The sequence below is a fragment of the Dermochelys coriacea genome, chromosome 4 (genome assembly GCF_009764565.3).
Source record: "Dermochelys coriacea isolate rDerCor1 chromosome 4, rDerCor1.pri.v4, whole genome shotgun sequence".
NCBI lineage: Eukaryota > Metazoa > Chordata > Testudines > Dermochelyidae > Dermochelys > Dermochelys coriacea.
The window spans coordinates 92,691,437-92,718,650 of NC_050071.1; the positions used below are offsets into that span (position 1 = coordinate 92,691,437).

The window sequence follows — 27,214 nt, forward strand, 5'->3', positions numbered from 1 at the left end:
GATGGCTATAGAAAAGTAGTGGGAGATAGATGTATTAGCTCCAGGCTAAATAAATCCCTGGTACCAGGTTAAATGAAGGGGGCAGATCTCCTCGCAGAGCTCCTGCTATACAACCCCCAGCTCCGTGTGCAGGTGGCGGAGTCCCTGGTCCTGGCAGAAGTCACAAGAGTCGGAGACCTCCTGGAATATGAAAGGGGAGACTGGCTGGATCCCCTGACGCTCGCTCAGCACATGGGGCTCTCCAGACCTTGTACTCTCCGGCGCATACTTCAGGAGGTGAAGGCCGCTTTGCTGACCGCTGCTCGGGTTTATCTCGACCGGGTCCTGCACGAGGGCATGCCCCGCCCACCCTCTACCCCAGGTCCGCCACACCTTTTAATTGGACTCCTGCCCCATGGACCCAACCGACCCCCTCACCCCTTCACTGGAAGCCGGCTGCACGAGATGCAGCCGGTCTGCTTTCAAACCGCGCCAAGAAAACATCTATACACGCTCGTGCGCCACACCCTTCACGCCCTCACTCTTGTGTCCTGCCCTGATACAAAATGGCGGGACCTCCTGCCACCTTTGGAGGGTGAGGAGCCCCGGTGAGCCAGTCTATATTCCACCTTAGTCCCAAGGCCCGCAGGGGATGTCAGTCGGCGGCTCCTTCACGGAGCCGTGAGCACGGGCGTGTACTTGGCGCGGTTCACCTCAATCCCAGACACCTGCCCCTTTTGCGGCGTTAGGGAAACCCTGGCACACATATGGAGTGTGCCAGGCTGCAGCCCCTATTCTGGCTTCTCACCAATATTTTATTACACTTTTGGTTGCACTTTTCCCCTCACCTTCTTATGTATGCACTCCCTTTGTGGCCCCACAAAGTCATGGGATCTCCTGGTCAACCTCCTCCTGGCCCTAGCTAAAATGGCCATCTATAAAACCAGAGTGAGGAAGTTGGCCTCCTGTGACTGTGGGGCCTATTTCTGATCCTCGGTTCGTTCAGGTATCCAGGCAGATTTCCTCTGGGCGGCGTCCTCCGACTCCCTTGACGCCTTTGAGGAGCAGTGGGCGCTGTCCGGGGTTCTCTGCTCTGTGTCCCCATCCGGTTTCCTTCGTTTGACCCTTTGACCACACTCCTGTCCCTGTTATTTCATTAGTTGTCCCCCAGAATTATTTGGAATCTAGATCCTGTGGATCCCCCTTCTAGGCTGGGGGGATCCTTTAGCAGTGGACGGGCTTCGTCCGCCCACTTCCCGAATCCCAAAAGGACCAGGTTAAGTGAAATGGAAGCTGCTCCAGGTCAATTAAGACACCTGGGGCCAATTAAGAACTTTCCAGAAGGCAGGGAGAATGCTATGTTGATTGGGACACCTGAAGCCAATCAGGGGCTGGCTGAAACTAGTTAAAAGCCTCTCAGCCAGTCAGGTGGGTGTGCATGTCAGGAGCTGTGGGAAGAAGTTGCGCTGTTGGAGAGACTGAGTAGTACACACCATATCAGGCACAAGGAAGGAGACTCTGAGCTAAGGGTGAAGTGGAGCTTGAGGAAGTGAGGGCTGCTGTAGGGGAAGTAGCCCAGGGAATTGTACATGTCATGTTTCTAAAAGGTCAGCTACCATAGCTGATACTATTAGGGTCCATGGGCTGGAGCCCGGAGTAGAGGGCTCCCCCCACCCCCTTTGCCCCCTGATTAATCACTGAGACTGGGAGACAATAGAGACTGTGCAAGGAAGGATAACTTCTCCTCACCTCCCTTGCTGGCTTACGATGAAAATGGCTCAGTAGACTGTCAGTCTTGTCTCTAGAGAAAGAAGGGTTACTTGGAGGGTCACAGTGATCTTCTGAGGCTAGCGAAATCCGCCGGGAAATGTGGGACCCACGGAGGCAAGGGCAGAACTTTGTCACACCTTCCAGGATCATCCTGACTGGTAAATATTGGGATGAATTGAATCCTGTCAGGATTCAAGATCTGGCTGGTTTTACCAACATTATATTTTGTACCTCATGCTTTCACAGAGGTCAGCAGCAGTTTGGATGGTTTAGCTGCCATTATTTTAATTGCTTTTTTTCTGTAGCTGTCAACTTCACTGCAGTTTATTTCTAGACATATGTCCCGTGCCACTCAATGTTTAGTCAAAATGGGATTCAAAAGCCAGATATTCTCCTGTGCTGATCAGGTCTCAGTGTGGAAGAGACTGGGGCCGTCAGGGAGCCAGTTATGGCTCCTTGAGTCTTGAGATGCCCCAGCCCTGGCCTCAATCCAAGTTAGAATAGTTTAGGTGCTCCTGTAATTTATGACAGCTTACTCTGGTTCCCAAGGGACCATATACCAGTTGTGAATTGATGTAGCAGAGCTGCCTTCTGCCCTGCCTTCTCCCCTTTCCTTTCTGCCTCTGACATGCCCTCTGTCTCCTGCCACATGCCCCTTGTGCTAGGGTTGTTGAGAGGTTTGGCACAGAGCTGGCTTTGCTTGCTTTACATTGTCACCTACATCTCCCCTGTGGTGGGATTCTCATCCAGTCAGCTGTGGCCAAATTACCCAACTTTCCCAGAGAGAGAGAGAGTCTGACTCTCCCTTTGTTTCCACCAGTGTAACTCCATTAACATCAGCAGAGAGACCCTGATTTATGCCAGTGTGAGTGCTGAATCAGGCCCAAGGTGTTCATGGTTTTTATGCCCATGCCATCTGAATAGCAAATATCTGGTTGCAGTAAACGTTTTTGATAATGCCATATTACTAATTAAAGGTGAACCTTTCTGTGAGGAGCTGCCATCTGTTTGGCAAAAGCCCAAACGAGGTTGAGTTATTAACGTCCGTTATGGTTGATCCACTGGTCTGTCAGAACTCCCTCCCCTTGCAGGGTTTAGGGGTCTCTGACTGTTTTGTGTTTGTCTATACCTCAGGCACAAGATCTCCATGGATAAGAGGCAAGTAAGAACTTCCTTTGTGATGCTTTGCTTTCTGCAGCTGCACAGCATGAACAGCATTTAGAATAACCTCCTTTCCATAGCCCGTGTTGTCTTGTATAGTCTCCCTTATATGATGGGTCTGATATCATCACTGTGGCCTTGCTCTGATAATGTGAAACCTGTAGGCTAGCTGCTGTGTGCCTGAGGTGATGATTTTAGTCTGCGGAAGAGAAGAATGAGGGGGGATTTGATAGCTGCTTTCAACTACCTGAAAGGGGTTTCCAAAAAGGATGGATCTAGACTGTTCTCAGTGGTAGCAGGTGACAGAACGAGGAGTAATGGTCTCAAGTTGCAGTGGGGGAGGTTTAGATTGGATATTAGGAAAAACTTTTTCACTAAGAGGGTGGTGAAACACTGGAATGCGTTACCTAGGGAGGTTGTGGAATCTCCTTCCTTAGAATTTTTTAAGGTCAGGCTTGACAAAGCCCTAGCTGGGATGATTTAGTTGGGGATCAGTCCTGCTTTGAGCAGGGGGTAGGACTAGATGACCTCCTGAGGTCCCTTCAAACCCTGATATTCTATGATTCTATGATTTTGTCACAGAGGTCACGGAAGTGACTTCCAAGGGCCTCCATGACTCCAGCCCTGCTGTGAGGTACCACCTCCATCTGAGGCAGTGGTCTCCTAAGCTCCCAGTCCTCATGGGCAGCAGGGGTACCCCACAGCTCCCCAGCCACCACAGCGGGGCAGGGGGACCCCTGCAGTTCCCCAGCCATGGCGGCGGGGACACCCACAGGTCCTCAGGCCTGGGGGAAGGGGAACTCCCGGCTACAGGGATAGGGGGTCTCCCGGTGGCAGGGGGTCCCCGGAACCCCCAGCAGCCGTGTGGGGAGTCATGGGGACCCTGGAGCTCTGAGTCCCCATGGGTGATGGGGGCCCCAGAGCTCCTAGCCACCCCCAGCTGCTTAGTCCCTTCCCATTTTATCATGGATATTTTTAGTAAAAGTCAGGGATAGGTCACGGCTTCTGTGAATTTTTCTTTATTGCCCATGACCTGTCCGTGACTTTTACTAAAATATCTATGGCAAAATCTTAGCCTTAGTGATGATCTATACTTCTCTTCATCATGCTTTTCATTAAGGTGGAAAGATCCACAGTGGAACAGTGTTGACTCTGCTTAGCTTGCCTTCACACAGTTCTTTCACTCACCATGGACACTGATGCATTGGATAAATATTAAACAATGCTGATTGTCTCTTTAATCTGATTATATTATAGCATCCTAGAGGATCTCTTAGGAGTTTAATGATCAGTTATAAATGGAGCTGGTAGTACCACCTAAAGCTAAGATTGCCTGACACTTTCCATGGTAAGCCCCTGTTTTCAGTTGCTGATAACTTTGTCAAACCCTGACCAGTTAGGCTAAAAATTTTTAGACTTGCTCTCTGCCTCAGCCTGAATTTTTCTGAAAGTTTCAGCAAAAATTGTTCATTGTTCAAAATGAAGGAAATGCTAAAAAAACAAAGCATAAATACTGAGAAGTAAACTGGATTTTTAAAATTCTTTCATTTTTAAGAATTTAAGATATTTTCTCTGGTAATATGGGCAAGGAAATGTTTGTTTACAATATGGTATCCAAGGTGATAGTGTTTAAATGAGAATGGTCTAACTTGTAGCATGTAGGGTTTAAAATAATTCCTACAGCTTTTAAAGAAACCTCTCCAACTGTGTTGCATTTAAGATGTAATTTCTTATGACTAGGTCTGTCACTGTGAGTTACCTCAACAGTCGACTTAAATGATCAAGGACCATGAGCAAGTCAGTACAACTATGGTGTACTCCACATACATCAATATACGCCTAGTTTGGCACCACTCTGTCTATGTTCATTTCTGCCCAACAGAGACATATATACTCCTCATTCAAACCAGTCTACAGTATTAATTTTAAACCACCTAGGCCTAACACTAACTGTGGGAACAGGCATTTGGGTCTCCCCCGTAACAGGTACTCACTCTGATGGTTTTCAGTAACATTCATTGGTTATTTTAGGAAGCTGTAAAATAAATGGAGATTGTGATTGCTGAATGACATTTCCTGCTATTTTAGATTGAATGTGTTCCACACGGCATCATTTTTGCAACCGTTGTATTATAATAATTTTATTAGTAGTAATGTGGTAGCCCCTAGGAGCTGGGACTCCATTGTGGTAGGAGCTATACAAACAGACAGCAAACGCATCCAGACGGCAGGTGTATCTTGGAGTAAGAGTGTATGGTCTGTTTGTTGGCTCTTTAGAAGTCTTATGAGGCTATCCCAGTGAGGAAAAAAAAAGTTAAGGGAAACTGCAGTGTTCTATGAAAAGCATACGAATAAAAGGAAGGTGAGTGAATAGTGAGCGGTCAAGCAAGAAGCTGCCATCTTGACAATCTCAAGAGGCAAAGTTAGGCCTACAAATATTCAGGATTCATTGGAAACTGAAACTCCAACAACTTCAAAGCTGTTTATACGTAAATATTAAATTGGTTAATTTAAACTAATTGTTAAATTAACTGAAACATTTTTTAAATGGGCTTTACCTTAAAATAACTTAAAATAGCTGATTATCTGAATTTTTCTCATTCTCATATGTCTCATGAGGCTTGGCTGCCTCCTAGGGACTGCAATGTTGCAGGTGGCCCCCTGCAGTGAGACACACCTCTTACCCTTTCCTTCTCAGCTGCAGAGGGCAGTAGACCTGATGTGGACATTGCCAGGATGTCTGTCTCCTTGTACCCTGTAGAGTTCCTTTATAGGGGATCAATACAAGTGAGTTGCTGGCAAGGCTGTGGGCAGGCTGGAGTACGTGTGGTATAGGGGTTGTGGATCCTGTGCTTACGGAGATCCATCAGCCTCTACCCCCTCACCCTGTAAAGAGCTATTGCAGACTCAGGGCTGCAATAATGGATGCTGAGAAGCTTGCAGAGGTAGATTTCTTCCTTCCCACCCCTGTGCCCCTGCCTGTACTAAGCCTGGCTAATTGGCTTTGGTGCAAGAGGCAGAAATTGAAAAAGTTAGGATTTTAGGGAACTAGAATCCCCTTTTCAGCATCATGCCTGTGAGACTTGTATAAAGAAAGGGAAATGGTTTATACAGACCAAAGAAAGAATCCAAAAAATCAAGTTTATTCTAGATGTGGCGCAAACCCAGAATGTGGAGTCTAACCCGCTTTTGGTGATTTTCAAATTAAAATCCACCAAGGCAGATTGGAATTTCTGGTTCTGTTTTTGCCAAAATCTCACAAAACAGCTGGTGGAGATCTCATAAGGATGGATCTTAAGCACTCTGATTCTATGGTGATGCACAAGGCATAAATACCCAGAAAAAAGAGTAATCCTGCAGGATTTCCACCATTTTTGAGATAAATTCCTGGTTTAGCCTGCCTGTGCAAGGCAAGAATTGACTATAAAAGGGAAATGTGATTACTGACCAAATAAAACAAATACAATTTTACTGAGATACTATAAGATCTTAAACAATCACATCATCAGTCCTACCAAACCTTCTTTGAGAAGTTTCAGAGTAGCAGCCGTGTTAGTCTGTATTCGCAAAAAGAAAAGGAGTACTTGTGGCATAAATTTGCCACAAGTAAAAATAAATTTGTTAGTCTCTAAGGTGCCACAAGTACTCCTTTTCTTCTTTGAGAAGATTGAGATACCACTGGAGAAACCACAGAAGCAGCAATAAGATGTTAAAAAGGTAAAATCTCAAAGTATAGACTGCTTCACTGGAGAATTAAAAATAGATAGATAGATCATTCCTGTCTCCAAAGTGACTGAAAATCATTAGGAAAAATCAAATATTAAAGCAGGTGACAAAGGACAATATGCAAGGCTCAGATAACTCTAATGTAACACAGAAACCAAACTGGGTCAAACTTGTGTATGAGAATTATAGCTCTGCATATTTGCTAACAATTGATTATAACATTGGCTATATTGCTTAAATTCTGGAAACAAGGATAAAGGAAACGATAGTCTGCACTTTGCATAGCCTTATTTCGATGAGTAGTCCTTAGTCATGCAAATAAACGCATTGACTTCAATGAGCTACTTATGTGAATCAGGCCTACTAGCATGAATGTAGATTTGCAGCATGGGGTGCAAATTGTGTTTAATAATTCAGTCTAATCAAGATGGGTTAAAATCTAATAGCAGACATTATCCAGCACTCATCACACCTGATGAAGTTAGGGAAGTTAAGGAGCAGGATATTTCCTGTTAAGGAAGTTAAGGAGCAGGATATTTCACTAGCACCATTATCAGTTGGTGCATAATAAGCTAAATTTGAGCATTGAATTTATGCTTACATTAAGTAATATCAATTTGGGGGACATAAAGTCTCATAAAAATCCTGTAGCTAAAGTATTAATGAACACTCACAGTCTTGCATCTTTTCAAGTGAACAGAGGTACTGTCTTAAACAGGAATGGCCATTCTCTCCTATCTTATTTAAAACTGTAATGTCAATAATGTTACATGCTGCTATCAAAGGAGTATAGCTTGAGGAAGAAGTACATTGGATATTTCTAAACACAGATGACCTTTTATTATTATTGACAGATTCAGAGTGTTCCATACCACTCCCGATGAGAAATGTACAAGAGTATGGAGAAAAATCTGCAAGCAGAGTCACCAAAAACAAGACAGAAAGTTTACTTCTTTCTAGATTCTGCTGTTCAACGATATGTAAAGACTGGAAGTGTAAATGGGGAAAGAAAGGTATGAAATACTTAAAGGTTTTCCTGCTCTGGAAAACCTGCTGAAAGAGGATGGGGGATAACTAATTAAGAATACAATGAAGATTGGAATAAATGGGAGGCACACAGATTAAGGCTCTGACCCTGCCACTAGCTATGTGTGACACATGACTTGCACCTATGCAGAGTCTTGCTGAGATCAGTGGGGCTCTGTTCAGGCACAGACATCCACCCATATGCTAGCAGTAGCTGAATCCAGGGCCTAACTTTTTTGGGTGAAATAAATATATTAGCAAATTAAAAAGCCATTCTGGGTTTTTTTTCTTGTATATTACTATTTTAAATAGGTAAAGTACATTTTAATCAACCATTTTCATAATTCATATTGACAATGAAATGAAAGTGGATAATAGATTTGTTCTGCTTAAAAGGGGGCCTAATCTGGTTAGCAGCTAATATTTAACCTGTACAGTTTACACAAACATACAGCTGAAAACCAGGCTCAGAGTAGAAATGGATATTGTGAATATAGACCATATACGAGAGCATTAAAGAAACTATCAGAAGAAATAAAGAGATTAATCCAGTTATTTCACCTGGGTTACGGGCAGAAGTGTCTACTTTTTATAAAGAACATTCTGTATTTTACAGGATGTTCTTTACAGACATCAACTGTACACAGTTGAGTATAAGCGGAAAACCTGTAAAATGGGCACTGGCAAGAAAAGAGAAAATTCTTGGAGAGATTTCTTTGTAGATTACACATTTGATTAGAGTAAAAGCAAATTATATATTAAAATTCCTCTTGGCATATCTGCAACTAAGATGCTGTAATAGTTTGTAGTGAAATACAGGAACATGCCACTGCAAGACCCAATAGGTTACAAACTAGTTAAAAGCATCATCTATACATGAAGCAAAGAACCAAAACTGTATAACAATTGATAATGTACTCTACTTTTATGCTAGTACAACTCAGCTGAAATCTACAGCAAGACTGGTGTAAAAATGGAATAACATAGTAGTGTATCAGGCCCACATTGTTTAACTGATCAAGAGACTAATCAGTATAATTCACTAGAAAAGGTTCTGAGAATAAGATGTAGAGACAGTGTCTGTTTGATAAAATCAATGGTACAATTTGTTAGAAGCTGTAACAAGTCACCATGGAATGTGAAATTCAAGCAGTTTTTTGATCAGTTGCATTGATCACACTACAAGGATTCCATTGGCACCTAGCTAATACAGTGATGAGGGCATGAAAAATGCCTAGGACAGACCAACAAGATGGTTTATAGGTGATTGGGTACAATGAAAAATATTGGGGTTCTGATTCTCATTTACACAATAGCCCCATTTACACCTTTCTGTCAGCTATGCACCCGCTTAGCTGAAATGAGAATCAGGCCCCGAAAGTGTGGATCCTTTATTTAAAAAAAAAAAAAATTTGGGGACCAAATTCAGTGGTGACTTAGTGATTGCATAAGTTACAAACTGGGTAAAACCTCGTCCAAAAAATAGGTGTACATGACTTCCACCTATCTGGCATTTAGTGTGCGTGCAAAACAGAAAGGGGCTGGTACTGTAGCAGAAACAACTAATAAGAGGGTGTAAGAGAAACAAGCACTCAGATACTGCAGTGATGAGGCTGTATAATTACCTAGATCAGTAATAAACTGTATCTACTGTATGTAAATGACAAAGACCAAGTCTGTGCTGCTGGTAGGTGCTCTTTACAGACATGATGGAGGAGAGTTTCCTGTCCTGAAGAGTTTACAGTCAAAGGAATGGTAAGGGATGCAACACAATGCTCCTGTTCTTTTTCAGCTTTTCTCTCTCTATTTGCTCTTTGACAAACTTAGACTAGGAAATACTGTGCTCTCTGATATTGTTCTGCTGTAACTCTAGTTAAGTGTTAGCTTTTTAATGGCAATCTCTGCTCTTTGATTTTAAAAATAGGTAATTACAGTTCTTTGAAAGGAATGATGATACATTATTTCTCTACCGGTGGGTTATTCATGTGAGCTCACTCTTACAATCAAAGATCCATTGTGCCAAAAATTCAAAATGCCTTCTCTCATGTGTGGCGCCTTTACCTCTGTAATAGATGGTTTGGGACAGATGAATACATTAAAAAATACTAAGGCATGTGTAAAATAATATTGAACCAAATACTTCCTTAGTGTAACTCCATTGATTTTATTTGGATTTATACAGGAATGAATTTAAACCAAAAATTTTAATACTCCTAAAAGAGAAGAAAATTATAGCAACATTGTACAGACAAATGTGCTATTTGGGAAAGGAACATACTTCTAAAGTAAATTATAGTTTAAAAGATAATAAATCTATGCTCGGATCCTCAAGTACAGCAGAGCTTCACACAATACAGCTGAGCAGACATCATGGTTTTGTGCTACCGGGCAAGGGCTTCTTAAGTCAGGTGAAAAATATTCCAGCATTGAGGGGAAATAAGGTCATTGTTCCCTTCAAATAAATTTCCTTTTACTAAAATCCAAGCTAGTTTGTCTCTGTATGGTATAGTGCTGCTGCAGAAAGGTACTAAAGCACATGCCAGACTTTAAGAACGTGAGCAATCCCATGATTTCAGTGGGGCTATATATATGCTTAAAGTTCAACACGTTCTTAAATTCTTGGCTGAATTGGGGTCTGTATTGGGAATAATGCCATATTACTTTTCTATAGATGGGAGATAACACCATGTAGTAATAACCAGGACACCCAACTGCCTACCTGTATTTGTCTGAAACTAAGGGTCTATAGTAAAGTTTCACCAAGCTGTAGACGACACTGGGGAGATAGCACATCCCCTATTGATGACTGCAGATGTATCGTCCCTTTCCACTAAATTGGCTCCATGCTGAGACACATTTAAGTCTGCATTTCCCAATTAGAATTTAAACTAACCCCTGATGCATTGTATATGACTGATTTATCCACAATGAGTCATTCTTTCTCATGTAGCTGGGCCCATGAGTTTGGAAAGCCCTTGAAGTTTGGAGGGAGCCTTGTCTACCTCAGATCCTTGGGGATCTCTGACTGCTCTCTGTCCTAGTGCATGCTGCTTTAATATGGGCATTTTGCATACTTAAATTAGAAGAAGAAAGGGATTCCTATTCCAATGAGTTTGCTTGAGCTCCATACAGTGAAGTAGGAAGGGTCCTACAGTGAAAATGTCACTTTTCTTGGGTAGCCCAGAAAATCTTCTCCTCCCTTTAATATGGATATTAGGAAACTTTCTAGACGTGAAGATGTGAGGAAATATTTCCTCAGGTTTTGTGAGCCAAATGTCCCTTGGAACTTTCTGTTCTGGTGCTGAAATCCTGGGCTACTAAATCAATAGTAGACAATGTTCAAGTTGGTCCTGAACACACACACACACAAATGTCTGACAACTCAGATATGAGTTCTGGGCTAGTAGATCAGGCTGCGGCCCCTGCAGGCTCTTGGTGTGTCTGGTAGTTACACACATCCCTCTGAGATACTCCCGGGGCCAGGAAAGAACTGTCTGAGAAGGGAGGGTATTGGAGAGGTAAAGTATCTATTTAGTTCTCCTAAGATATTAGAACAAATCACTGCACATTTCCTTTAAATACTTTTCACCAGCCTCGATCACACTGAAGGTCCCAGCAGTGTTCTGTAGAATCGTACTTATGAGTAGGGAAGGTGCAGTCCATCAAAGTAGAAGATACAGAGAAGAACTGATTGCAGAAAACATTAAACCTTGAATTTACTAATTACAACAATCCCTGAAAACAGCATCCTCCTCCACTTTAACATAAACCATATCGACTGCTAAAACCTGGTTGATCTGCTGCAAAGACCTGAAATTATGTGGTTTTTTTAATAAAGCAAAATTATTTCAGATAAATACCCTTTTATGTGCATTTCAGTCTTTCCCAGATTATATCACCTGATTCCAGATGGAGAAATTACCAGTATTAAGATCAATCGTGGTGATCCCAAAGAAAGTCTTGCCATTAGAGTTGTGGGAGGCAGTGAGACGCCTTTGGTTCACATAATTATACAACATATCTATCGAGATGGGGCGATTGCCAGAGATGGAAGATTACTGCCGGGAGATATGATACTAAAGGTACGATACTGTGGAAATGCCAGGCGAAGGGTTAACATTTTAACAAAGAACAAGTCAATGTAAAAACATACTGCAATAGGGTTGTAAGACAGGGAGGTAAGACATACCTGTTTGCATATACAGAAGTATAATGCATGACAAGATGTGTCATTAAACTGCAGACTCTGGTGCTTGATATGGTTCCTTCTGTCATATAGGCATGTATTTGAGTGCTGTCCTGAGTAGGCATGCTTTCCCGAATTGGGGCCTCAGTGAATAAGGATGGGTGAATTGCATTGCACAAATAAGAACTGACCCTAACTTTTGCTCAAAACTTCAACCAAACCTTTTTTTTGAAGATTACTGATTGGTTTTCTCATTATCCCTTGAGTTTCAGGCCCCTCTGCTTCCTGGCCTGAGGCGGAAGGACCAAAATGCAGTAAGAGAGAGTACTCCTATGCCATTTCTGACCCAGCCAGAATCAGGAAGTACCGTTCAGTCTGTTCTAGTGACATTTTGAGATCCACTTCTGGATGAAAGGGGCCTAATTCTCCATTGTCCTGCTCCTTGTTTACTGACTTACACTAGCACAAAGGGTGTTTGAAACGCTACCATTCTGGCTTGACCATCTTTTACATTCCCTTTGCACTAATGACTACACAAGCTGCAGGATTAGGAGAGTGAGGGCCAACATGTTCCTATACGCTTCTGATGACCCTTAACCAAATAGAAGCTCCAGACCTTTAAGTTCATCCGTCACTGTCAGGCGTCTGGTTTAACCATACCACTAGAAATGCACAGGTGTTTTTCTAAACTGGCAGGGGGGAGGGAAGGTTTAGGAAAGTTTGTATAATTGAATAAAAGAAATGTTAATTGTTTTAATCTTTAATTCAGTTTAAGGGCATTGCAAAGACTGTTCTAATATTAGGGCTTGTGGGTTTGTGTTTTTAAAGGAAGTGTTAATATATTGAGAGTTAAATTCTCAGTTGATGCAACTTTAATAGAGTTCTACCAACAGAGAATTTGGCCCTGAAACTCCTACAGGCCCAGTCCAGCGGATGGTGTGGTGTTTAGATGTTGCTTGTAATTATTAGAATTGGGAGCAGTGGCTGTTGGGAGTCTGAAAGGACAGGGAGGAGTTGAGAGGCTGAGAGAGAGGTAATGAGGGTGCAGCAGGAGCTTGGTAAAGAGGTTTCCACTTTGAAAATAAAGTCCTGTTGAAGCTTGTTAGTACCTTGCCTGGTTGATACAACATTTTGGTGACGAGAATGGATCTTCTGCCTCTGAACCCACTTGCACCCTTTCTGCAAAGCCCAGGTGAGCCTCCAATTGCTTTTACTACCTGGATCCATATGTTTGAGACTTATCGGCTTGCAATCAGTGCTACAGAGATTTCTGAAGTAAGAAAGAGTGCTCTGCTAATCCACTGCCTTGGAGCAGAAGGGCAGCATATATTTTACACTTTCCCCTTGCAGATGATAAATATGAGACTGCACTCACAGCATTAAAGAATTTTTTTGTGCCAAAAGTGAATGCAGTAGCTAATCGCTACAGATTTCACCAGCGTGAGCAGAAAACAGGGGAGACTATAATGCAGTATATTGCTTCCCTGAGGAGTCTGACTGTCATTTGTGACTTTGAGAAAATGGCAGTTGAGATGATTAGAGACCAGCTCATTGAGAAAACAACCATGCTTCATGTAGGAGAACGCTTACTTCTAGAACCACAACTTACACTAGAAAAAGCAATAACCATTGCTACTCAGATTGAGTCAGCTACAGCTGAAGCCAAAATAATGAGCTTGGATACAGGAGGCACAGTCCAGGCTGTGACTCCTTTGCAGAAAAGTTCACTACCACTTCAGATACACAATTGCAAGAGGAAAACTAATGAAAAACCACTGAATCAGCAAATTCAAAATATAGTAAAAGCGTGCTTTTGCTGTGGATCCCCACAGGATGTCCAGCAAAAGTAGCTCAGTGCAATTATTGTAAAAAGATTGGACATTTTGCTAAAGTATGTCGCAGTAGCCAGTTCAATCAACAGGGTGCATGCAGTTACAATACCAGACGTTACTGTGCTGAGCGTGGACAAAGTCACTAATGCACATATTCCAGAACAGATAAAGTGCACTGTAAACATTTCTGCCATACCCTCAGACAAACCACACTCTATTCAGCTAATGTTGGACACTGGCTCAGCATTATCTATACTACCTGATTCCATTGATCTGTATTACTTTAAAGATGTGCCTCTTACTGAACCCAAACTTCATTTGGTGTGCTATTTGAAAAAACATATTCCAGTACATGGCTGCCTGCCAATAATAGTTATCTTTGGTGATTGCTGTGTAACTGCAGAGTTCTACATTGTCCACAAAGGCACTCCTATCTTTGGCAGAGATTTATTGGCTGCTTTAAATCTCAGGGTAGTTAATGGATAAATTGATCTTCCTCAGCAAAGCACTCTTGCAGTACACACACCAGTTTCAGCTGGGACCCAACACCAGGTTGAGGAGAAACTCAGCTGTGCGTATGGGTTTCTGCATAAAGTTAAAATGCAGAATAATGTGATGCCTGTACAACAGAAGTTACGGTGCTTATCTTTTTCAGTCAGGGAAGCTGTTTCAGAAGAACTTAGAAGACTTGTTCAAAAGGACATTATTGAAAAGATTGACTCCTTGGAATGGGTTTCTCCTATAGTAGTGATGCAGAAGAAGGGTGGAGGCATTCACCTTTGTGTGGACTTAAGGGAGCCAAATAAAGCTATTGTGATTGACAGCCATCCTCTTCCTCATGTAGAAGAATTATTTGCAGAACTCTGTGAAGCAAAGATGTTTTCTACTCTTGATTTGCAGAGCACATACCACCAGGTCACATTGCATGAAGATATCAGAGACCTCACAGCATTTATTACACATGAGGGACTATTTTGTTTTAAATGTGTTCCATACAGTCTCGCATCTGCCCCAAGTGCCTTTCAAAAAATGATGTCATTGATTCTGAAGGATCACCATGGAGTTCAGTGCTATCTGGATGATATTATTGTGTTTGGAAATACTTCGGAGGAGCACGACAATAACCTGCAGTCTGTACTAAACTGCATCAGCACAGCAGGCCTCCAGCTCAATAGGTCCAAATGCAAATTTAGACAAACTGAACTCTCCTTTCTGGGACATACAATTTCACAGGCTGGACTAAAACCTGTTCTAGATCATATCCTGGCAATTTCAAATGCTCCTCCTCCAACAGACTTGCAAACCTTACGTTCCTTCTTGGGTCTTACCTCCTGGTATGCAAAATTCATTCCCAATTATGCTTCTGTCATTGAACCGTTAAGGGAATTACTACAGAGAAGTTCAACCTTAGTGTGGACAATGGATGCACGAGCTAGTTTCAAAATGGTGAAAGACTTGATTGTACATAGTTCATTATTTGCACTATTCAGTCCTGCATTGCCCACAATTGTAACTACTGATGCTTCTGATTATGGACTTGGGGCTGTCCTCACACAACTGCATGAGGACAACACAGAGAGGAGTGTTGCATTTGCTTCAAGGACACTAAGTAATGCTGAGAGAAAATATTCGACAGTCAAAAAAGAAGCACTTGCTTGTGTCTGGGCTACTGAAAAATGGAGAACTTACCTGTGGGGCCGCACATTCAAGTTGCACATAGACCACAGCCCTTGATGACGTTGCTCACCACGAAAGGACTGGGAAGAGCAGGATACCGTGTTGCTCGATGGTCTGCAAGACTGCTCTCTTTCAATTATGAACTGGAATATAAGCCTGGAAACCAAAATGTGGTCGCTGATTGCCTTTCTTGCCTGCCTTTGCCTTCATCAGAAGTCCACCAGAAGATGAGGATGTAGTGGTTGCACTTATTACAAGCACTCTCACTGCAATTATAAGAGAACAATTTCAAGCTGCTTGTTCAGTTTGTCCAATACAACAAAAACTATGGGAATTCTGACAAAGAGATGGCCCAAAAAAAACCCTTGACCCAGTTTTGCTGCGTTATTTTAGAGTTTGGGATGAACTTTCTTTGTTTGATGGCTGTGTGCTATGAGGTACACACCGGCTTCTTGTACCAGAAGAAAAGGAGTACTTGTGTCACTTTAGAGACTAACAAATTTATTTGAGCATAAGCTTTTGTTAGCTACAGAGCTATAGCTGTAGCTCATGAAAGCTTATGCTCAAATAAATTTGTTAGTCTCTAAAGTGCCACAAGTACTCCTTTTCTTTTTTCATAAAATCCTATGTTACTTGCCAATGCATAAGGCAGCAGTGACATGTACCCTTCCATTACAGCCTGTTCCTCTTCCTGAATCTGCATGGGAAAAAGTGGCAATTGACATTGTAGGACCCTTTGATGCTGCTCCAATTGACTGCCGTTATGCCATCACTTTAATAGACTATTTCAGTAAATGGCCTGAGGTAGCGTTTACATCGCAAATCTCTTCTGCTACAGTAATTAAGTTCCTCTCTCCAATTTTTAGCATGTAAGGTAACCCCAAAGAACTGGTTTCAGATAATGGTAGTCAATTTACTTCCCTGGGGTTTGAAATTTTTCTAGCACAGAGGAACATTTTACATAGAAGGTCATCCCTATATTACCCTCAAGCCAATGGGGAAATGGAACAGTTTAACAGAAGTTTGAAAGAGTTTGCAAACAGCTAAACTGGAAGGGCAGTTGTGGATACCCTTCATTACTGATTTCTTGCAAGCATACCGGCCTACATGACATGCCACAACACAAAGATCACCCGCAGAGTTACTGCATGGGAAACAGATGAATACTAAACTGAACATTGCTGGATTGTTAAATACCACAAAAATAAAGGCATGACCTGATGCCCCAACCGAGGATGATGTGAGAAAAACAATTGAACAGAACCAAGCAAAGTTTAAGGCTTTCACAGGCAAGCGGTGGGGTGCTAAGGAACCAAAGTTTGAGTGCGGTTCCTTCATTAGAATACGAAAACCTGGAATTTTACGCAAAAGGGACCATAAATTCACAGCTCCTCTTAAAATCATAGAGAAGAAGGGACCTTACACCTATCGACTTTCTGATTGGCGGGTATGGAATGCTGCTCATCTTGCACCGCCTATGCATCAAGAGGAGATTATGCCAACACCCAGTCTGCATTGGATGACTTCACCATAGCACCAACACAACAAGACATTGCACTGGAACCGGGGCTTGAGAGACGGCCTGTCAGACCCAGATCACCTGTCTGGACTAGAGACTATGTTATGTAGTATCTACAGTGTTTTCAGTGTAATATTTCTGCTAACAGTATAGTGTCTTGTTTCATATTTGTTCCTGTGGTTGGAACAATAATGTTTATTTTAATTGGGAGAGTTTCTTAAGAGAGGACTGAATGTGGTGTTTAGATGTTGCTTGTAACTATTAGAATTGGGAGCACTGGCTGTTGAGAGTCTGAAAGGACAGGAAACAGAAAGGAAGGAGGAGGAGTTGAGAGGCTGGGAGAGAGGTACAGAGGGTGCAGCAGCAGCTTGGTAAAGAGGTTTCCACTTTATTTTCAAAGTCCTGTTGAAGCTTGTTAGTACCTTGCCTGGCTGATACAACAGGTGCCTTCAGTTCTCATTGGCACTGAGAGACTCTCAGCACCTGGCAGGATGAGTCCCTAATTCTGTAGGTGCTGTTTGGTAAACAGCACAGTCAGTGGCAACAGCTGGAATCTATAAGCAAGCTTGAATAACTAGGTGACGTTGGCTGTCAGCTGCTACTTCCATTCCTGTTTCCATAGAAATGGATGACGGATGGGCAAAAAATGAGGCCAACTACTTTAAAATCTGGTTTTTGTATATTTCAGCTGTGGCTTCTGCTGCAAGTACCATTTCTCACACTGTGCCTGTGAGCTTCTGAGGCCTGCATGACTACTAAAATCTATAGTTTTTCAATTCTTAAAAGAGAAGAGCAATAGCACAATAGTACTTAAAGACAGTACTAGTTCCCTTCTTTCATTACCTTGAGGATGTGTAGTTGATGGAGTCCCTTTATATTTATACTGCAGGATTCTCTCAGAGCTATAACTTTTCACAGCAAGCTTGGTGTCTACTTTCACAGTCCCTGTTTTATGACCTTTGGCGTACAGTACATCTAGTGAGACTGAACACTGCTGAATTCTCTTACTAAATTTTCTTTTTACTAGTAATCTAACAGGGCCTGATCTTTTGAGATGCAGAGCACCACCTGAATGTTGCTGAGTTTTCTCAACTGCCATTGACATCAGTGATAGCTGAGGCCACTCAGCGTCCTGCTGGGGAGGTACTCAGCACCTCACAGCATCATGACATTAGATATTAGATTTGATTGTCTACTTGGGGCCTGATCCTTTTCCCTTAAAGGAGTTTTGCCATCAACTTCAATGAAAGCAAGATCAGAATAAAAAAATCCATTTGTAGTCAATAATGCAGGATTGTGCCCTTGGTCTATTTATTCCTTGTCCTAGTTAAATTTCCTTTACATAATACTTGTAGGTAACTGGAGGAGAAGCCTATCCAGAGTTACTGAAGTTTTAAGGCCAGGTCTACATTAAAAAGTTAGACTGACCCAGCTACGTTGCTCTGGGGTGTGAAAAGCTAGTAGTTAAGCCAACCTGACCCCCTAAACAGTGCGAGATCAATGGAAGAATTATTCTGTCAACCTAGCTACTGCCTCTTGGGGAGGTGGAACCCCTCCTGTTGCTTGAATGAATGTCCACACTGAAGCGCTATGGCAATGCAGCTATGTTGCTGTAATGGTTTAAATGTAGACATAGCCTAAGTCTGTTTTTCTTTTGTTCTGGTCCCAGTAGAGTTGCAGCATTACTGAGAGTATGATGATAACAGGTTAGCAGAGCCTACATTTAGTGGCCACAGAAACTGTTTACAAAACCAAGCCAAGCTGAGTTGTTTTACCCCTGCTGGGGATCTTTTTGTTGCAGTATGGAAACATTTTTAAATGTTAAATGGATCTACTATTATATTGTAAAGCTACATAGATGCTGTTGTCTAGTTTGTTTTTTCCTCCAGCAAATTAAAACCCTGCAAATATTTTTCATTTAGTAAGGATAAAGTGCAGTAGCCAATCAGTTTTACAGAACAAAAATTGCAGGATTGATTTAAAGTTCTTTTTCTGAAGCCATTTGAAAGAAACGTGAACTCTTCTGACCCAGGAAATGGAGGGAAAAGTGAAGAGCCAGTTCCTCAGCTGATGTAAATCAGCATAGCTTCAAGCTGAGATTCATAGTGAATTAAAACTACTTAGAGCTTTTTTTCCCCCATTTTAATGAGAAGTTCTTTAGTGAGGTCGGAAATTGGGGATACAGACTGTCTACTGTTACCACAGTGGTTGTAAGATAATGAACAAGGACACTGCAGAAAAGGAGTGGGAGTGGGAGGAACGGTAGCTGGGTTTGAAATCAGAAACTAGTGGAATAAAATGAAGATACACAAAAGGAGATTGGGGCCTGAAGAGGGGCAATAATAAACTGAAAAATAAGTTATGTCTGGAGACAATCAGTGAGAGAGGAAAAAGACAGTAAGTGACTGTACGCTGCGTCCTGTCCTTGGGGGGAGGATATTATATAATAAAAACTTGGCCTCTTCAGTGACACCATTTCAAATACTGGACATCAGTGAACATGGACACATCTATGTAAACAGATCAGCTGTCTGCAGTGCCAGTTCAGATTAGATGCTTCTTTACATTGCTGATTAATGGTTCTCTCTTCCAGGTGAATGGCATGGACATCATCAATGTTCCTCACAACTACGCCCTGTCAGTTTTGAAGCAGCCTTGTCAGGTGCTCCGACTCACTGTGCTCAGAGAGCAGAGGTACCGATACCGAAACAATGGACTTTCTCTTGATGGTCACTACAACAGGGATGACAGTTTTCATGTGGTTCTAAACAGAGGCAGCCCAGATGAACAGCTGGGAATAAAGCTGGTCCGCAAGGCAGATAGACCCGGGGTATTTATTTTCAACTTGCTGGAACAAGGTGTAGCTGCCCGTGATGGACAGCTTCAAGAAAATGACCGGGTATTAGCTATTAATGGCCATGATCTTCGGTACGGCAGTCCGGAAAATGCAGCCCAGCTGATACAGGTTTGTCATGATGACTTGACCCCAGTTTCTGAACTCCTTTAAATAGACTGGAAAAAAAAAAAACAATTCCCTCATCCAATCGCATGCCACACTGAGTCATGTCAAGTTGCAGGGTGGATGCCACAGGCCAGATTCTGCTGTCACTTAAACTTATGCAACCCCATTGCCTTCAGGAAGGGTACATGGGTGAAAATGAGAATAGAACTTTACCCATACTGGCCAAGAACTCCATAAAAATAGCGGACATCTTCTATATGTACAAGACTATTCAAGAGGCCTAGTTATGATTTTAAACTAGATTTAATCTCTTGTGTATTCTGCCTGTCAGCAATAGAATTTTTAACTTGTTGGATGCCAGACTTGCTGATGTGCTCAGTACTACCACTCTTGGGATAGGCATCACGGTAAGGGGTGATGGAAGCATTAGAATGTATACGCTTTGTCAAAGGATATTAAGAGTTCTATTGCCCTGCTCTGTGCCAAGAAGAGAAAACATTGGTAACATATGTATTATCTTCCAATCTAAGTGGTTTCTGTGGATACCATTTACAGTAACAGTGGCTGCGAAGATTTAATTAGGGTTGGTCCTGCTTTGAGCAGAGGGTTAGACTAGATGACCTCCTGAGGTCTCTTCCAACCCTAATCTTCTATGATTCTATGCCAGAGATGGGCCACACCTACACCCTGCATTTGGAGAGCCAGGCACTTTGGGAAAGATTTGTATAGATTAGGTCTATTGTTTGTTTACATATATACAAAAAATTAAAAGGGGCATCTATCCAAGGTACTAGGCATCCATACCAAAATTACAAAACCAAATACACTTAAATTGCCCACAGAACACTAAACTCCACTTCCCACTACAAACCTGATTTCTTTCCACATCCTCCACCCCCACACACAGCCATTTGGATTAGTCTTTCTTTGAGACCTAATCTTTAATTTTTTCTCTTTAAAATGGCAAAGTGCTACCAGCAAAACAACCAAGAGTCATTTACTGCTAAATCTTGCATTTATAACAGAGTCACTGTGCTCATTCTGCTTGTCTGGTTTGGTGGGGTGCAGCATACATGTCTATGGAAGCATTTTGCACATAGAAATGCAAAGACAACAGATCAGGCCAGATTCTCCCCTCTGTCCTTTGCATAAACCTACTGACTTCAGTGAAGTAACATGGGCTTGAGCGAGAAGAGACTTCAGCTCAGTGTACTGTTTGTAACAGGCTTATTTTTAGCATAGATTCATGGGCTCCAGTGTATTGAAAGTCTGTAGCAGAGTTGGAAAATGTTCATTTACTCAGCTGTGTTTCAATGGGTATATTCCCTAGTCAGCCTAATCCAAGTAGAGTATGTTCTGGCTGGGGAGCAAGATTGTACACCATTTTTGCATAATGTCAGTTGCTGGAATCCTGACTGAGTGTTGTTCTGGTTTTCCTTGTGTAGATTACTAATAGAAAGGCGGATGCTCTCTTGGGAGAGCAACGTATGAAATGAAATCCTCATGAAAACTGGTATTCCTGGAACATTTTCCTTAGGCTTAAAAAACAAAGCAACAATGCTTCACATGCAGAAAACACACACTCCGATTTGGAAGAGATGGAAAAAAATGAGACCATTCACACACGTTTAAAAACACAACTAAAGCTCTTACTAGTTCTACAGAATGGATATTATTTATATAAATACTTGAAACACACACCAGCCTCTGGGGATTTAAACAACACGCCCATGAAAGACTTTGACTCATGTTTCCAAACAGGCCAGGATTACATTGCACCAATGTGAGCTCCATGAATCACATTTGCCTAGCACAGAATTCTCAGACTGTGTGTCCTTTTTGTCATGTTTTTCATAAATCTCCTTGCTTGTTTCCACATTATTTCAGAGGAGAACGATTATATAGAGGCCACAAATGTTTTGCATCTGCTTTTTACACAGCACAGTACTTCCCCCTCTTCTTTCTCAACAACACTCCACCTGCCAAGACCCAAATGCGGGACACTCTTGTTAGACAAGGAACCAAAAAATAATAGTACAGGAAGTTCAAAATATAGGATCAGTTTTAAAATATAAATAACCGTAATTAACATTTGTAAAGAACTATATGTCTTATGTGGTGATGATGATTATCCTTTTATTATCTTGTCCTATAGCTTCACTTTCCTGACTTACTGCACTGAATAAAGCTGAGAGAAAATCAGGTTTCTATACAGCATGATTAGATTTGGCTCCTAAATGATGTATAACTGGGAGAGGTCTGACTCATCAGCCCTAGCAGTTAGATATTAGCACATATTAAGTACTTGTTAATCAGTAGATTAGGTGTCTGGTTGTTATAAACTCAGTCACAAAAGCTGAAATGAAGAAAATGTAAAGGTGGTAATTAGGGATATGCATAAATTACAAAATTTGGATTTTGGACTTTTAACATTTGCCCCATCACCTATGGTGAGGATGGGTCAGATATCACACTTTAGACCTAAATTATAAGAAGGGACCCCAGAATGATGCAGCAAAGTCATAGAATTATGCTCCCTAAACCCTCGGATGAAAAACAGTGAAATCTTGTTGATTTTTGCATCTGCCATCCAATCATTTGTTTCCATACCAACGTCTCACTTGATAGGCTATTCACTTTAAAGGCAAATCCTTATCCATTGGTTAAATGTTCTCCTCAGCCACACCCCCAGGAGCTAATTCTCCACAGTTCCTGGGGCTTTTGCAGTCATTTACACCTTGCAAAGGGAGTGCAAATTAAGGGTAAAGAGCTACCAAATCATTCTATACCCACTTTGCACAGGTTCAAATGAGAACAAATTGTGCAAGGGAGTAGAAAATCAGGCCTCAGCCTATATAGATGTCAGTGCAGGTTCAGGAAACATAATAACAACAACACATTGTTTATCTCCTTTCTCTTCCTCTGTGTATTTTTTCACACTAGATATTGCCATATAATACAATTTTTCTGATATGAAGGAATGAGTGTATAACCAAAGCAAGAAGAGTTTTTTAAATGAGTACAATAGAGCTCACCGCTTCATTATGGAGAAATCAACCTTACCCATAGAGGTGATATGGTGGATTATTCTCCTTTAGACCTAATTTATAAGCAGGGACCCCAGAACGAGGAACTATGCAAAAATGAGGAGGTTAGTTAAACAGAAATTAATAGGTACGGTGGCTAGATTATAATCCCTGCAAGCTGCATGGACACTTTTCAAAGACACCGTAATAGAAGCTCAATTTAAATGTATATTCCAAATTTAAAAACACAGTAAAAAAACTAAAAAAGAGCTGCCGTGGCTTAACAACCATGTAAAAGAAGCAGTGAGAGTTAAAAAGGCATCTTTTAAAAAGTGGAAGTCAAATCCTAGTGAGGTAAATAGAAAGGAGCATAAACACTGCCAAATTAAGAGTAAACATGTAATAAGAAAAGCCAAAGAGGAGTCTGAAGAACAGCTAGCCAAAAACTCAAAAGGTAATAATGTTTTTAAGTACATCAGAAGCAGGAAGCCTGCTAAACAACCAGTGGGGCCCCTGGATGATCGAGATACAAAAGGAGCACTTAAAGACGATAAATTCATTGCAGAGAAGCGAAATGAATTCTTTGCTTCAGTCTTCACGTCTGAGGATATTAGGAAGATTCCCAAACCTGAGCCATCTTTTGTAGGTGACAAATCTGAGGAATTGTCACAGATTGCAGTGTCATTAGAGGAGGTTTTGGAAATAATTGATAAACTTAACAGTAACAAGTCACTGGGACCAGATGGCATTCACCCAAGAGTTCTGAAAAAACTCAAATGTGAAATTGCGGAACTATTAACTATGGTTTGTAACCTGTCCTTTTAAATCAGCTTCTATACCAATGACTGGAAGATAGCTAATGTAACGCCAATATTTAAAAAGGGCTCTAGAGGTGATCCCGGCAATTACAGACCATTAAGTCTAATGTCAGTACTGGGCAAATTAGTTGAAACAATAGTCAAGAATAAAATTGTCAGACACATAGAAGAACATAAATTGTTGGGCAAAAGTCAACAAGGTTTCTGTAAAGGGAAATCATGTCTTACTAATCTATGAGAGTTCTTTGACTGGGTCAACAAACATGTGGACAAGGGGGATCCAGTGGACGTAATGTACTTAGATTTCCAGAAAGCTTTTGACAAGGTCCCTCACCAAAGGCTCTTACATAAATTTGAAGTTGTCATGGGATAAGAGGGAAGATCCTTTCATGGATTGAGAACTGGTTAAAAGACAGGGAACAAAAGGTAGGAATAAATGGTAAATTTTCAAAATGGAGAGGGGTAACTAGTGGTGTTCCCCAAGAATCAGTCCAAGGACCAATCCTATTCAATTATTCATAAATGATCTAGAGAAAGCGGTAAACAGTGAGGTGGCAAAGTTTGCAGATGATACTAAACTGCTCAAGATAGTTAAGACCAAAGCAGACTGTGAAGAACTTCAAAAAGATCTCACAAAACTAAGTGATTGGGCAACAAAAGGGCAAATGAAATGTAATGTGGATAAACGTAAAGTAATGCACGTTGGAAAAAATAACCCCAACTATACATACAATATAATGGGGGCTAAGTTAACTACAACTAATCAGGAAAGAGATCTTGGAGTCATCGTGGATAGTTCTCTGAAGACGTTCGTGCAGTGGCAGTCAAAAAAGCAAACAGGATGTTAGGAATCATTAAAAAAGGGATAGATAATAAGATGGAGAATATCTCATTGCCCTTATATAAATCCATGGTATGCCCACATCCTGAATACTGCATACAGATGTGGTCTCCTCATCTCAAAAAAGATATACTGGCATTTGAAAAGGTTCAGAGAAGGGCAACTAAAATGATTAGAGGTTTGGAACGGGTCCCATATGAGGAGAGATTAAAGAGGCTAGGACTTTTCAGCTTGGAAAAGAGGAGACTAAGGGGGGATATTATAGAGGTATATGAAATCATGAGTGGTGTGGAGAAAGTGAATAAGGAAAAGTTATTTACTTGTTCCCATAATATAAAAACTAGGGATCACCAAATGAAATTAATGGGCAGCAGGTTTAAAACAAATAAAAGGAAGTTCTTCACACAGCACCCAGTCAACCTGTGGAACTTCTTGCCTGAGGAGTTTGTGAAGGCTAGGATTATAGGGTTTAAAAGAGAACTGGATAAATTCATGGAGGTTAAGCCCATTAATGGCTATTAGCCAGGATGAGTAAGGAATGGTGTCCCTAGCTTCTGTTTGTCAGAGGGTGGAGCTGGATGGCAGGAGAGAGATCTCTTGATCATTACCTGTTAGGTTCACTCCCGCTGGTCACCTGGCATTGGCCACTGTCAGCAGACAGGATACTGGGCTGGATGAACCTTTGGTCTGACCCAGGATGGCCATTCTTATGTTACCTTTTTGTCAAGATTTTTGGGCTAGTTCCTCCATTGCAGGGTGTCTACTCTGCACTGACCCAACATGTAATTTGGCTGTAAAGCCAGTTTCACTGGACTGGAGGGGATCTGCCAATGGCTCAGAACCAAAGCTAAGGTTTGGGTACCACTTACTCTCCCTGCTGCTAATGTAGCTGACGGGAAAGAGGAAAAGACAGAATCCTCTGAGCTGCACAGAACAGCCCATGGTGTTTTTGGCCTTTGTCTGTTTAGCCTGTAAACTCTTTGGGATGAGGATGTCCCTTACTATGGGTTGGCCCAGTGCCCCAATGTAGCCTCATCTCAACTGAGGTATCCGGGTGATGCCATATAACAATAATAATGGTGACCATTGCAGAGCAGTGTAATTGGAGGAGCCCTCCAGCTCCCGTAGCACAGTGCAGGGGAGTAGTCTGCACAGAACAGTTCCAGAATGAGGCTAGTGTAAAAGAGTTTTAAGACACACTGACCCTTTTTGCGTGTGCATTTTGGTCTTAGCAGAGGATCTGACTCTGGTAGGCTCTTTAAGCTACAGTTCGTATTCAGTACTGAAACAAAACTAAAAGTAAGTGTATGTATCTTTATTTCTTTTCTGGTCATGAATAGCTATGGAGGAATTGGGGCAAAACAACTAGCAGAGGAGAGAGACCAGTTGAAACAACAATTAATATATTAATCAGCAAAAATTTTACTGGGTTTTTACATGGAAGAATGTAGACTTGGAAGCTGATGTGTTTTGATAACTTTGTAATATTCTCTGAATTTATGAGAATGACCCAACTAGACTGACCTAGAGACAAATGGGACATTTGCTACAGATGCTCTTGTTGAACTTTTGGTAGTCATTCTACAAGGAATTCATCAAATTTACAGCTGCCTTGTAAATAATCAATTTTGAGACAAGCCACGTGGGGAGAGAACAGTTTTAAACTGAAGTTGTAAAATGTTTCTTTTACAGTAGAACTGCATATTAAGGGGATTTACACCATTGGGTCATTTAGTCTTGTGTTGTGCTTCTAGGTTTTAAACATCTTCCCAGATTAGGGATTACTGTGTTTCTTTTCTACCAACACACAAGATTCCAGTCTCAGGTATCATGTGGATTCAGATTCAAGGTGTTAATATACCATAGCTTACAGGGAAATGCATGTTTCTAACTTGTTTTGACTTCATTGGAAGTAGTAACTAGGCCAGTATGAGGAATTCAGACGGAAATATTGGTTATTTTTATTAGTTTAAAACCCATCAAAACATTTTTTGAAATCACAGCAAAGAACTTTGAACCAGACTCTAGGGAGGAAAAGTTTAACTGTAGAATACAAAACTCAGGGACCTAATCTAGCTGCCATTGAAGTCATTGAGAGAGTTGACTTTTGGTGAGAGTAGGGTTGAATTCCAGGTTTGGTTTACATCTTCTTTTAAATGCCTTTCCACACTTCTCTCTCCTTGGAGCCTGTTCCAACCCAGACCAACACTTTAGGCTTCTGAAGCTCTGTGATGTTTTATCCCCTTTAAACTCTTTCAGGGAGGCTCTACATTACAGTAATAGCCTGAACCCATGTGGACAAGACTCCCTAGGGAGGCCATTAGCGACCCTCCTTGTCCCCAAGAACCAGTGCTTAAATTGTAATGAAAGAGGTGCCAGGGCTCAAGCAACTTTTTTACATTCATAACTGATGCAGCAAGCCCAGAAGTGCCGGGACTATGAACTGCCAAGCCCAGAGGTGCTGGGGCTGAGACCTGGCAAGACCTGACACAAATTAAATACTGCCAACTGAGCTTTTTGTATCTGCAACCTTTCCATCCACTTCAGCCTGAAAAGCAAGATATTACGTATCTGAAAATTAACTTTGAATATTCCCATATAGCAGCACATCTCTAAACCACTGAAGCTAACAATACATTTTTCTTTCTTGTATTGGTTTGTTTTTATGTTAGGAAAGTACCACGTATTGGA

The 27,214-nt window shown here is 41.6% G+C and overlaps 1 protein-coding gene across 7 annotated transcripts in view; it reads left to right on the forward strand.

The window, feature by feature from the left end:
• The window catches only part of LNX1 (ligand of numb-protein X 1), a 126,054-nt gene that overhangs the window by 73,798 nt on the left and 25,042 nt on the right, over window positions 1-27,214 (forward strand). For 4 of the 7 annotated variants that reach the window (XM_038398605.2, XM_038398604.2, XM_043513811.1 and 1 more), the window contains 3 exons: window positions 7,491-7,649; window positions 11,542-11,744; window positions 19,470-19,841. In XM_038398605.2, the coding sequence (XP_038254533.1) occupies window positions 7,491-7,649; window positions 11,542-11,744; window positions 19,470-19,841 (734 nt within the window). The remainder of the gene's footprint in view (window positions 1-7,490; window positions 7,650-11,541; window positions 11,745-19,469; window positions 19,842-27,214) is intronic. The other 3 variants (XM_043513810.1, XM_038398612.2, XM_043513809.1) reach the window with 2 other exon arrangements.